General features: G+C 36.8%; 1 protein-coding gene across 1 annotated transcript in view; it reads left to right on the top strand.

The window, feature by feature from the left end:
* The window catches only part of RIT2 (Ras like without CAAX 2), a 270,216-nt gene that overhangs the window by 98,939 nt on the left and 157,490 nt on the right, over window positions 1–13,787 (top strand). Inside the window, exon 3 of the mRNA XM_081149237.1 lies at window positions 8,156–8,229. Within this exon, the coding sequence (XP_081005363.1) occupies window positions 8,156–8,229 (74 nt within the window). The remainder of the gene's footprint in view (window positions 1–8,155; window positions 8,230–13,787) is intronic.

The raw sequence follows: 13,787 nt of genomic DNA on the forward strand, positions 1-13,787 counted from the left end.
TTAAATGCCAAACTGTTATCCAGAGTCATGGTGCTACTTTATATCCCCACGAGTAATGCATGAATGATCCAATTTTTTCACAATCTTATCAACATGATTATTTTTCTTTTAGCCCTTTTGATAGGTATGCAGTGATAGCTCATCGTGGTTTTAATTTGCACTTATCCAAGGCTAATAATTTTGAACATGTTTTTATGTGCTTATTGGCCACCTGTACATCATATATGGTGAAACTTCTTGTCATGTCTTTTGTTTGCTGTCTAATTAGATTTTTTGTTTGATTGTTGAGCTTTGAAAGTTCTTTATATATGCTAAATACTAGTCCTTTGTCAGATATGTGATTTGCAAATATTTTCTCTCAATTTAGCTTATCTTTTCATCTTCTTAATGGGCATTAGATAGAGCAAAAGCTGTTGTGCTTTTTTTTTTTTTAATTTTGATGAATTCCAATTTATAAATTTTTCCTTGTACGAACTGAGCTTTTTGTGTCAAGTGTAAGAACTTTTTGCCTAACACTAGATCCTGAAGATTTTTTAATGTTTCTTCTAAAAGTTTTATAGTTGTACATTTTACATTAAATCTGTGATCCATTTTAAGTTACTTTTTGTATAAGGTATGAGACTTAGCTCAAGTATCCCTTCCCCCATTATGGATGCTTAATTTTCCCCACATGATTTATTAAAAAGGCTATATCATTCCTTCACTTGAATTGCTTTTTATTTTTGTCAAAATGTAGTCAGTTATATTTGTGTGGGTTTATTTCTGGATTCTTGTTCATTCCATTGATCTGTGCTGTTCCCTTGAGCAATACTTCTGTTGACATCATATAGTTTCGATTGCTGTAGCTATATAATAAATCTTGAAATCAGGTAAACTGGTTCCTTCCACTTTTGCACAATTGTTCCTTGCACAATTGTTTAGATAATCTAGTTCTCCCTTTTCATAAAAGTTTTAAAATAATTGTGCCCATAGATACACACATTATGAGATTTTCATAAGAATTATGTTAAATCTTTACCTCATTTTAGGGAGAATAAATATCTTTACCAGGAAAATGGCATGCCTCAGTATTTAGTTAGATCTTCCTTGATTTATTTCCTTAAGTTGTGTAGTTTTTAGCATGTAAGTCTGGAATGTGTTTTGTCTGCACCAATTGGTGTCTTCAAGTTGCCATTTTCTTCTTTCCCAAGGCTGGAAAATATGAGGCAAAAAGAAAACCCAGAGAACTCATCACCATGTTACTCCTTGGGTCCTGAAGTTCTTAGCTAGACTGTCCCTTTCTCTCCCCACCTTTCAGAATCTTCTTATGCTTGTTTTATATACAGGGTGGGGCAAAAGTAGATTTACAGTTGTTTGTATGAAAATAATACAATAATCAATAAATAATAACACAAGAATAAATTCTGTTTCTCATACTCACAACTGAATACCTACTTTTGTCCTGCCCTGTAGAATATCCATGGTTTTATGTTGTGTGTAGCAGGTGGCATAGGGAGAGTACATCTATTCCACCTTCCCAGAAACAGCGGTCTTGGCATAAATCAAACTCCTGTCACTAGATGTTCTCATATTGTATGTATGTATTCCAGGGGCTCCCTGGGGCCTTTTCAGAGGTGCCCACTGGGTGAAGGTGAAGAGCCTATAGGAATCTGAGGCTCCCATGGTTGCCCTGGCGATAAAGCCTATTTTTATTTCTGTGAAGAAACCATCTGCTTTTAAACTCATTCTATCTCACAGAACTTCTGGAAGGCAACCATCGCACAGATCATGGCCTTAGGATCGTGAAACCATTCATCATCATGGTTGTGGTGGATCAGGGCAAGAAAGGTAGAACAAGAGATGCCATCATTTCTTGCTGAAGAAGTTGGGGAGAAGAGAACATCTGCTTCTCCTTACCCCAAAACAACAATAAGGGAGGTAGAGACAAAGGACTTGAAGCGTTCAGTGTCAGTGCCTGTGGCATAGCCCTTTTGCCTCTTTTATCTATTGACAGAAGAGAGTCATGGAATCAGGTTTCCCATGGATTTCTCTACCCTCTCAGGCTAAAAACAAAGGGTTAGAGGGCTCTAACAGTGAAAGGATGTTCTGAAACAGTTCCTGGCTCCGGGGAAAAAACATTGATTTGGCTGTTGTCTCAGAAACCACTGCAGATCTACTGGTTGGAAGATGATTGTTATTTCTTGTCAAAGGCTTCTCCATTGGCATGTCCTTGCTCTGAGAAGCCATTGTTTGCAATGGCATCTTCCAGCAGTGGACCTCTGCAAGTGCAGATCTCCAGGTGGTGTCTTGTTGTTCCATAGGAAGCACTCCAGCTTGCACCACCTCATTGGATCTGATGTATTGGGAAGGGCTCCTGCAATGCCAGGCAGAGAGAACCTGCCTGCAGACCCTCCAGAATGCATATAGTTGGCCACCTTGGGGTCAGACTTCATAGAGCAATGACACTGAGCTTCTCCCTGGGGACAGCGTGGAGATGCTAGTTTTGTATGAACTATCCACTACATCTTATACGTCTAGGGGAAATATATATATATTTTAAATATATCTTTATTGATTTCAGAGAGAGGAAAGACGAGGGAGAGAGAGAGATAGAAACATCAATGATGAGAGAGTCACCGATCAAGCCCGAAAACTGGGCATGTGCCCTGACCGGAAATCAAACCCCGATCGCCTGGATCCTAGGTTGACGCTCAACCGCTGAGCCACGCCCGGCCGGGCTAGGGGAAATATTTTAATTGCTGTGTAAGTCATGTCTTCAAGGAGCTCTCACCCCTCACAGACCAACATAAACTTCATTCAACTCCCAACTCAACAGTATGGAGAAAAATCCAAACTCTGCCTTATAATTTCGTTGAATTTACAGGACTTATTTTCTGGCACCCATTTCTCCAGCTTTTATTTTCATGGTGGGAAGGGTGTTCTAATTTACCCTTAGTCATCTCAGAACCTAAATTCAACCAGTTTTCAAATCCTTTGTCAAACCCAACAAGCATATATACCCTTACTAGATTTCATTGAATGTTTAGGAGGTGGAGATGCCTGGAGTGAGCCTGGCACCTCCAAGAGGAGGGGTTATACTAGAACACATACAGCCCCCTAACTCTTTTGTTGAGCTCTTACAGTCTTCCTCCTTCCAAACCCTGTTTTATATCTGCTTCCTTTGAGAACTGACCTCAACTCATTTAAGCTCCTTTCGGTGTCTTCTGTATTCTTAAATAAGCACATTTCAAATGTTTCTAATGTCATACTTATTAAAATACTGTGTAATTGCCTGTTTAGCTTTCCCCCAAGATTACAAACTCTTTGTGGGTAGAAATCAACTCTGTCATCTTCAACAATGTAGATTCTGTGCTTATCAGAGTGTGAAGCACAGATTACACACTCAAATACCTATTGATGTCATTATTGATAAATATACTGATACATTAGATTTGTATCAGTGCTGATTCAGCCATGATTTAACCTTTTGTTCAAGTGAAAGTGTCCAGTAAAGTATTTTCCAAAATGCTTCTACTTTACACACACAAACTCAAAATTAAGATAATTCATTTAAGTAATCTTTGGCAAAGTTCTTATACGTAGATTATTCAAGCTTTTAAATTTGTATTGTCATTTAAAAGAATTGGATCCTATGTATTGACTAGCAGGTCCCATTATCTCCATCTTGCACATAAGATCAAGTGGCTGGTCAATCATAACATTGTTACCCAATGGGGGCGGCCCAGAGCTAGACATGTTACAGGAAAGAACTGAGCCAGGCTGGGTTGTTGTTAGCTCTCTGGGAAGTGAAGGTCACAGTGATGGAAGTGAGCCTAGGTGGGGCTGCTTTAGCTCACTGAGAAGTCGGAGAAAAAGAGGGCCCGGAGACAGGATCAGGGGGCGAGCCCGGGTTGAGCTGCTGATGCCCTCCACTCCCCTGGCTGCAAGTCTTGTGGGGACCCTTAGAAATAAAAAGTTTATGCCCGGCCCAGCTGTTGTAGCTTAGTGGTTGAGCATGGACCTATGATCCAGGAGATCTTAGTTGGATTCCAGGTCGGGGCACATGCTTGGATTGTTGGCTCGATCCCCAGTGGGGGCGCGTGCAGGAGGCAGACAATCAATGACTCTCAATCATTGATGCTTCTCTCTCTCTCTCCCTCTCCCTTCCTCTCTCTGAAATCAATAAAAACATATTTTTAAAAAAATTAAAAAAAAAAAAGTTCATGCCTGGGAAGGGACATGGGTGTGCTCTAGAGGGAGCCCTCATTGCGTCTTTGTCCTGAGGGCTTTTTATACATTTTTTTTTCTAGAGGCAAGAATCTTAGGGGAGGGTTTCAGTAGAATATTCATCAGCTTTCCAGGTGAATTTTTAATATGCTGATGCATTAAAATGAGTGTATAAGGGAGTCTCGGATAATTCTTTGGTCTGTTTTACTTTTGTCTTAGGTCTGTCTGGCTTTAATGTGGTTTTTGTTATTTGTTCCCCAACTTCATCTGTCCTAGGGTTTAGCTGGCACAAATGGCATTAATTTGATCTTTGTTCTTTATTTTTCCAGGCCAAGGTGATTTAAGCTATGTATTCTCTGGTTAGGAAGAAGGATATAAACCCTTTGCTCTCAAGTGTCCTTGGTTAGGGAAGATAAGGTCTTACAATTCACAGGCTGGCTGCAAGCTGCCCAAACTGTTTGGCCTGGCTTAATTTTCTTGTCTCAGTCTCCCCCTTCCACTTGCCTCAGGATTTTCTGAGCTTCTTACTGTCCTGCTACAACGTCAATATTTAGTGATGGGTCTGAAGCTTTAATACAGGTCTTTGATGATTTCTTCTAGTAAAATACTACTGGAGAGGGAGAGTGAAGAAGACACATCCTAAGAGAAGCAACAGTCTCAAATCAAACATTAGTGTTTTCAAATGAATTTTACAGTGTTATCAGATGCCTCCAAGAAAGCGGCTCCATTGTGCTTTTCTGTGCAAACAATATAGTAGGAAGTTGCTACCATTTCTGCCTGATAAAGCTTTGTGTACATTTGGCCTCTTGCTTGGGAAGATAAATAAGCTCACTTCGGGGTTGGGTCTATAAGCAGATGATTGAATTTCAGGGAGGTGTTTATGTGCATTCAAGAAGAGTATTTCTGTCACTGCATTTTCACATGGGAGGTTTCAAAGGGAGTGGATAGATGGAAACAGAAGGGAAGATTGTTTATTGGGAGGAAATGAAAGGGATTAGTTTCTGTGGAGGCCAGGCAGGTGACCTAGATTCACAACACTGGGATGTGTACTCTGATGGATACTTTTTAAAAGAGAGAAAGAAATCTTGGAAACAGGGCCTGGCTTAATTTCCAGCCAATTCACATAAAGTCTCTTTGAAGGGGTTTTTCTAATCTCAGGAGAAGCTTTTATTTGACATATGTTTCATGTGGTGGGTTTATCTAGGGCTCAGATAATCACACAGTGAAGTTCTCATATGGATTACTCAGCATGCTTCTGGCCTCAGCAGGCTCTTTTTGGGGCCTTTGAGTCGAAATAAGCAAACATGAAATCTGAAAGACTTACATGTGATCCTTGGGTCATAGCACCCTTTTCAAAGTAACTATTCATATTTCCCTATGAAATTGAAAAACAACCCTAGGTGTCTTCAAAAAATATTGCAAGTAATTCCACAAGATTTCTCTCTTGTGAGAGGAAGATCAGTGAAAATACAAAGAGCAGTGGAATAAAAAATAGGAAGATGGTATGGCTGTCTGTAGACTGAATGGTTTTAGAATGGCCATGAGTTGCTAAAAACACACTAGATTGACCTCCCTGCAAGTTATATTTCCCACAACTTCAGCTTTCTAGAGCAAAGTAATAAGAGATAAATTTCCTTGAAGGTAAGCTGCATGTCCTATACATTTTTGGATCTTGACATTCCACTGCATATATGTGTACCTTCCACCATGACTGTATAAATTCCTTGAGAGTAGAGACCATGATACCATGATAGTGTGTGTGTGTGTGTGTGTGTGTGTGTGTGTGTGTGTGTATCTTCAGTAGCTAGCAGAAGTCTAAATTTTTGGGAGATGCTCAGTTTCATGCATTGAAAAAGGACCTCCTGTGATTTACCTTCACTACTTTCTAAATCAAAAGGTTGTGAAAATAATCATTTATTTATTTGTGTTTCAAAATCAACAATATACATAATGTATTGAATTGTGCCCAAATTCAATGCTGCTCTAAATGTTTTTCGTGGTGATTCAGTTTTCTCTTTACTTATATTATAAATGGTGAATAAAACAAAATAGTGATTGTGGCCAGAGTCTACAAGGTCATGAGTTCGAGGCTGAGAATTTCCAACCATGTTTCACAAATGATGGGGTGCTCACTGTAGGTATTTGAACAGGATGAAATATATAGGTCAGGGTTTTCATGAATGAGAAAATAATGGGTGTAATGAAATAAGATGTTCATCTCTCACCCAAGAGCTTCAGACACACATATTCACAGATAAATGATACACAGGTGTGGCAAAGTACAGAAGCAAACATGTTAAAACTTTTTGTAGTTTTCAGTGTACAAGCCTTCACCTCCTTAGTTTATTCCTAAGTATTTAATTCCCTTTGATGTTATTATAAATGAAATCATTTTCTTAATTTCCTTTTATTGTTCATTATTATTGTATAGAAATACAACTGATTTTTGTGTGTTGACTTTGTAGCCTGCAACTATGCTAAATTTGTTTAGATGTTCTAATTGTTTTTCTCTTTTTCTGAATTTCTTTTTCCCACATTAACTGTTTTAATTTTACAAACAAATTGGGGCATTAAATACATGCACAGTTCTGCAATCATCACCACTATCCATTTCCAGAACATTTTCATCTTCCCAAAGAGGAACTCTATAACCATTAAACAATAACTCCCCACTCATGCCTCCCAAAAGACCCTGTAATCTTTAGAAATCATGAGCTTTCTACATGTAAGATCATGTTATCTGCAAACAGAAAATTCTGTTCCCATTTGGATGCCTTTTATTTCTTTTCCTTGCCATATTGCTTTGGCTAGAACTTCCAGTACTATGTTAAAATAAAAATGGTTAAAGCAGGTATCCCTGGTTTGTTCCTGGTCTTAAGGAAAAGCTTTTACTCTTTCACCACTGCGTATAATATCAGGATACAAACTTGTGGTGCACAATTAAGAAAGAACTGACACATTCATTCCATGAATTGTTTCTCTAGGTGACATTACCAGGGCACCTCAAGTCATGATATTTTCCTGATAAAATAGAAATACATGTGACTTCACTTTAAGCAGAAACTCCCTTTCCTGTATTTTCCTGGGTTGTATCCTTTGCACTCTCTGTACTCTACTTGACTAGAGTATCTGCTTCTCTTGCTTAGTAACCTATTTCTTAATTGAATTTATTCGGGCAACATGGGTTAACAAAATTATACAGGTTTCAGGTGCACAATTCTACAACACATCATCTGTATACTGTATTATATGTTCACCACCCCAAGTCACGTCTCCGTCCATCACCATTTATCCACCTATACTCCCTTCTACCTTCCTCCAGCCCCCTCCACCCCCAGCAATCACCACATTGTTGTTTGTGTCAATGAGTTTTTTCTCTTTTTTTCTTTTTTGCTCAATTCCTCCACCACCCCTCTCACCCTGACAGCGGTCAGTCACCTCTCTATTTATAAGTCTGTCTCTGTTTTGCTTGTTAGTTTATTGTGTTCATTAGATTACACATATGAGTAAAGCCATATGGTACTTGTCTTTCTCTGACTGGCTTATTTCACTTAGCGTAATGCTCTCCAGGTCCATCCATACTGTCACAAAGGGTAATATTCCTTCTTTTTTACAATTGAGTAGTAGTCCATTGTGTAAATGTACCACAGCTTTTAAAGCAGTATGGAGTTACTCAAACAATTAAAAATGGAACTACCGTATGACCCAGGGATTCCAATTCTGGCAGCTTATCTGAAGAAACCCGAAACACAAATTCGAAAGAATATATGCACCCCTACATTCATTGCAGCGTTATTTATAATAGCGAAGATTTGGAACGAGCTCAAGTGTCCATCAGTAGATTAGTAACCTATTTAGAAAGTTTTTTCTTTCTTATTAAATCTAAAAATTAATCATGCCTTTTCTGTTGACTATATTTAAATATAAACTTTGTCTTGTGTTTTTTCAGAAGATGCTTATAAGACCCAGGTTAGGATCGACAATGAGCCAGCTTATTTGGACATCTTGGACACTGCTGGTCAGGTAGGTAATTTTCTTGGATCTCTCCAATTTCTGAGGCCAATTTAGGCTTTAACCTCAAACGCATTTACCACAAAGAAGATGAGTCTAACTATTCAAACAGACAAAGAACATATTTTCAACAGCAGTCAGAAATTAAATAAGAAAAAAATTGACAGGAAAATGTGACTCATTGCCAACCAGGGTATTTCAAGATTCTCTTCATTTTTTTTCAATATAAAAATATAAGTGTAGATGTAATATTGCTAGTGAAATTATAAAATAGTTTATTTCTCTTCCTTAGATGTTCTCAAAACTGTGTCTGAGACCCCAATCTGATGATGGCTTTTATTAGATTATTTTAGTTGAATATAAAAAAGGAAGGCCTATTTAGCAAATATGCCCCTGAAACTAAGGCTGCCAGAGAGCTTGATGGAATGAGTAACATAACCAAGATTTAGCATAATCTAACACATTCGTTTAAAAATCTGCAGATAGGAACAAGGAGAAAGAGAACTATGAGGAGGAAGAGAGAATAATTTGTATGATGTAAAAATATAGAACTAAAATACTACACAGCAATTATAAATAAAATGGGAGGAAAGGAATCAGAATTAAAATATTTCAAAGCCTTGCAATATTTTGGAGGAAGATAGAGATTTTCTTTAACTTCATTCTTTTAAAATAATTAGGTTAAAATTATAAATATATCTATTAAATGCCAGACACAAAACAAATAACTCTCTACTTTGTTATAAACTTAAAACTACTCTAAAAAATAAAGTCATAAAAATATAACGTAAAAACTAGCAGAGGGAAAAGGGAAGAATAAATTTTAAAATTATGCATATAATACAAGGTTGAAAATAAAGAAAAGAAACAAAGGGAAAAAAAGTGGAGTGTAATATAATAAATAAATATAAATATATCAGGAATCGAAATAAATGGAACTAGATATACTCTCTCAGAATAGGCAAGTAAATTGGTAGCATCATATTGTATAAAATAACAAAACTAACCTCCTGTATTTGTTTGGTTTAAAAGAGACATAAGGGTACAGAAAAGTGGCAAATAAAAGAATGATTATTTTTAAAAAGTAGGCAAAATCAACCAAACCTAAAGCAGATATACCTGTATTAATATCAAACAAAATAGATTTTATTGGAAAAAAGCATTATTAAGATGTAAAAGTGTCCTTTTGTAATAAAAATCATTAAAAAGATTTTAAAATTCTAGTCTATAATATTCAAGACAAATGGAGTGAACAGAATAATATATAAATCCAAAATCATGCATAGCAGGAAATTTTAATGCACCTCTGTCGGTAAGTGCTGGATTAAAAAGTAATGTAATTGTAGAAGATTTGAAAACTACTTAACTTACATACAGTTCTGCAGTCAATATGAGAGTAGGCATTCTTTTCACATACATATGTGGTTTATACTTTTTACTGATTTCTAATGTAAGCAAAGAATGTGTTCTGTAGAACATTGATTGTTTGGTATATGTAGAATTTTACTTTGACTTAAAATGGGATAAATTTTTGTAATATGTTTGATCTAGTTGTTACCTCTTGAGGAGAAAGGAAAGAATTGGGAAAGGGGAGAGGTACAAAGTAGACTTCAACTATATGTGTAATGGTTTATGTTTCCTAAAGTTCTGATTAAACATAGAAAAATGTTAATAGTTGAAAACCTAGGTCATGGGCACAGGGAACTTCATTGTAATATTTTCCTTTGTACTTAAATAACTTACATTTTAAAAAATGTTTTATTATTTCATCTGTTTGGTGTAGCTATTTAAAAAATAACTATATTAATTGGAATACTGATACTCTACTAGCCACTAGAAATAGGTGGTCTCTTTCTATATTTATGAGCTATATCCAGACTATTTGAAACCTATATATTAACAAACTCAGTTGTTTCCAAGAACATTTGAACAATGGACTTATGGGGGATGGTACTCTTGAAGCTTTGGGGAGATTTAGAATAGAAACATTTCTATTGACTCATGGAAAAAATACCTAGGCCATCAACTGCATAAAAATCTAAAGAGATACAAAGGCCCATCACAATGTCCTTAGTAATTCAGGGCATGTGAAATGCAACTATGTGAGATTATATGTCTACGTATCTGTGTGTATGTATGTATCTCACATTCTCAATATGATTAATTGGGCATCCGTAGGGTTACAACACTGGATTAATTGTTCCATAGGAATACAAAAAATTTAAATCACTTTAGTCCCTGGCCTTGGAGAGTTACACTTTTATTTTTGCACATGTTTGAGACAGAATCTAGTTGAAATTGAAGAGATGTCAAATATTTCTGCCTAGTCTTTGATTATATCACCTCTAGCTTTCTCTTATAAACACTGAGTGTTCCTTATCCATGTTTTAAGTATCTAATTACTCACCAGTGTGATATGTAGAACATTAAGATTTCTATTTATCATTTATATTTTTATCTGAAACTTGGCAATTTCAAAACTAAAGCTGTCGAATTTAAATATACATAATTTGATTTACACATATCATAAATGTACTAAGTAAAATTACTACCAAGACTCTCTAAAATATACTTTTGATAGAAAGATCTGAAAAACAGAATGTCATTCAGTGACCTCATCATTCAAAGCTGCATTTTTGTGGTGGACAATGCTAGAGCTTTTCATCCTATAATTACTGCTGGGCCACTGTGCAAACAGAACTCTCACTAAGAGTAGTCCCTAGTAGAAACTCTGTAGTCAATTCATAATTGTTTCTACTTAATATCCATGTAAATGACTATAATTATGAATATTTAAGTAGATGGGGCTTTAGAGATCAAATATTTTAGCTCCTTTGTTTACAAATAAAGACACAGGGGCTCAGAAGAGGTAAGTGCCTTACCTAAGGTCATGTGGCTTCTAAATTCCAACACTGGAGAGACTTAGGTGCTATGCTCATGAGTCATTCCTGAAAGCCTACAGTGAGTGATGTGAACAGTACTGTACTATTCATGACTAGTAATGCTTACTTCTTGTGTATTACTTTTTTGACAATGCCAGTGATATTTTGATTGAAAGAGTCTTAGTTGAAAACCACTAGTTCAGAAAACTGGCAAGAACAATGGGTCAAAAACTCAAGATGGAAAAATCCAGAAATAACATGAAGGGAAAAAATGCCATTACTACAAGACTTTATTTACAACCATCTTCTTTTCTTTCTTTACATCTTTTACAATGTTTTGCACAAAGGATTTATCTTCACTGATTCTAAACATCGGGGGTATTTGTTTGCAGATTTTCCTTGAGTTACATCATCAATATATTGGTCCATTAGGAAATATTTAGATGATATTAATAAATAACAGTATTGCATGTATTTGGCATCTCTGTGAATGATCAAATTAGCAAGAACAATAGGGACAAGCTGTACCACTTTCTGTAACTCTTGTACAGCTATATCGTGAAGAAGAGACCCAGTTAAGAATATGTACTCAGTAAGAGTGAATGAAACTTTTGGGTTCATGACCAGTATTTTTCCTACATTTGACATAAATGGGATATGTAGAATTAGACAAAATACTATTGTCTCTGTGATTCACTTTCTTCCCATTTTTTAAAACATAAATAGCTTAGGTTAAATGTTATTTAAAACCTTTTGTGCTCTATCATTCTATCATTCTCAAAGCTATTTCATTCATTCAACAGTTAATTATTACATTTTGGGCACTGATGATTCTCTTTCAACAGTGCTATTCACTATGACAGATTCAAACAAATTTGAAAAATGTTTCCCACCTTTAAGACATTTGCATTTTAGTAGCGGAGGCAAGGTATACCTGGTTTGTTAAGAGAAATGTCACTTATGTGTCATAATGATAGCTTTCAACTAAGTTAAAGAATAAAAGCCAACTATTTTTGCCCTGGTACAGGATAACCAGAAAATAATAATGGCCTTTCTCCCAAAAGACCTTTACGTTTACTGAGAAGGTGTATTTATACACATAACTTCAAATTATGAGTCAGTGAAAAAAAACACAAATAGGTAAAATGCCTATTATCTCAGACAGTCTAGGAGTAGGACATTTTGATGATATAACCACAGGCATTACAAAAACTTTTCCTTTGATTTCTCATTTTTCTTCCTTCAGGAATATAGTAATATTATGATGTTAAAACTTTTCTTCTCTGCGTGTGTGTGTGTGTGTGTGTGTGTGTGTGTGTGTGTAATAGAGAATGAGAGAGATTGTGGATGGGTTTGGAGCATCTTGTATATCTGGAAAACCACCAGGGGTCACGAGAGGAATCAGAGGAAGGAAAATGGAAAACTGGGTTCTTGAAACTAAATCAAAGCTTAAGGAAGAAGCTTGATGTTTTTTGTAGGTCATATTTCCACACTTTATAGCCCAGGTTGGCAGGTTGGGAACATATATGATAATAAGGGCATGAATTTGGCTGGAGTGACCTATGGATCCTTAGTTTGGTAAACAGATTGCAGTAGAAAATCACTTGGGAAATACTACTAGTTCTTATTATATACGTTATTGCTAATCTATCAAAATGTAAATGGGTCAGTTAGTCTCCTTTACAAGATTAAAAAATCCTTTAGTGAGGGACTCTGTCTTCTTTTATGTCACCATCTACGCCTGGTATCTTGGTAGGTATATTGTAGGTGTCTCTTAATCATGCAGCTCTTTCAGTCAATTGGGAAAGAAAAGAATAAGTGAAGATTTTATCTATTTATATTTGTTTTTGGTTTAAGACTCTTGGTGAGTATTTTCTGTTAACCCTATGCGTATGCCTGAGGGCCCTGGAAAACACGTGTTGCGTTTGACTTGAAATTCAGGGACAGATGGAGTTCGGGGAATGGAAATTCTCTACTAGAAATCAATTCTGTGATTAGACAGCAAAGTTTCTGAGATGCTCCCATTCAAGGAAGTCCGGTTGTTCTCTGGACCAACTACCAGTAAATAGCATGTGGATTTTTACTTCAATAAATGGAGACAAACTTTGACCAGAAGAACTGGAAAACATATTGCCCCAGAGCCATTAAGTGACTTCAGAGCAAGAAACTCTTCTAATTAACTTCCTTTCACCTGAGGGGCTGAATTCAGAGGTCGCCTTCCTATTCTATGAGCCCCCAGGCTGACCTAGCAGCAGGATTAGAAAGGAAAAGCAACTCACCTTTCCCCTTCCTTTACCTTTCCAGGCCTTCAGTCCTGCCAAGCCCTAGCTAGGGGCCTTTCAGTGCCATTGACATTGCCCAAGGATGTCTGGAGTCAAAGGAGGGAAGATACAAAAAGCCCAGCGCCTCCTGCCTTCTCCAGCACCACAAGAGCCCCAGTGCCTGTCCATAGAAAGGGGCTCAAGAAAGGGACATGGCATTTCCCTCTATGTCCCCCATCCCAGTCTCACTCTAGGACCTAGGGCTGGCTCCTAAGTTTCCATCAGTTTTCAGCCAAGTTCTGTGTTGGTCACTCACGTTTGTACATATGAAACCTTGGAGTTACACTGAGTGACCCCAGCTCTGGGACCCCTGGCTGCTTTGGTCCTGGAGTCACCTTTGTCCTACCTGGTCCATTCTAGATGCCGA

This window comes from Miniopterus schreibersii (assembly GCF_964146895.1).
Source record: "Miniopterus schreibersii genome assembly, chromosome: 10".
Lineage (NCBI taxonomy): Eukaryota > Metazoa > Chordata > Mammalia > Chiroptera > Miniopteridae > Miniopterus > Miniopterus schreibersii.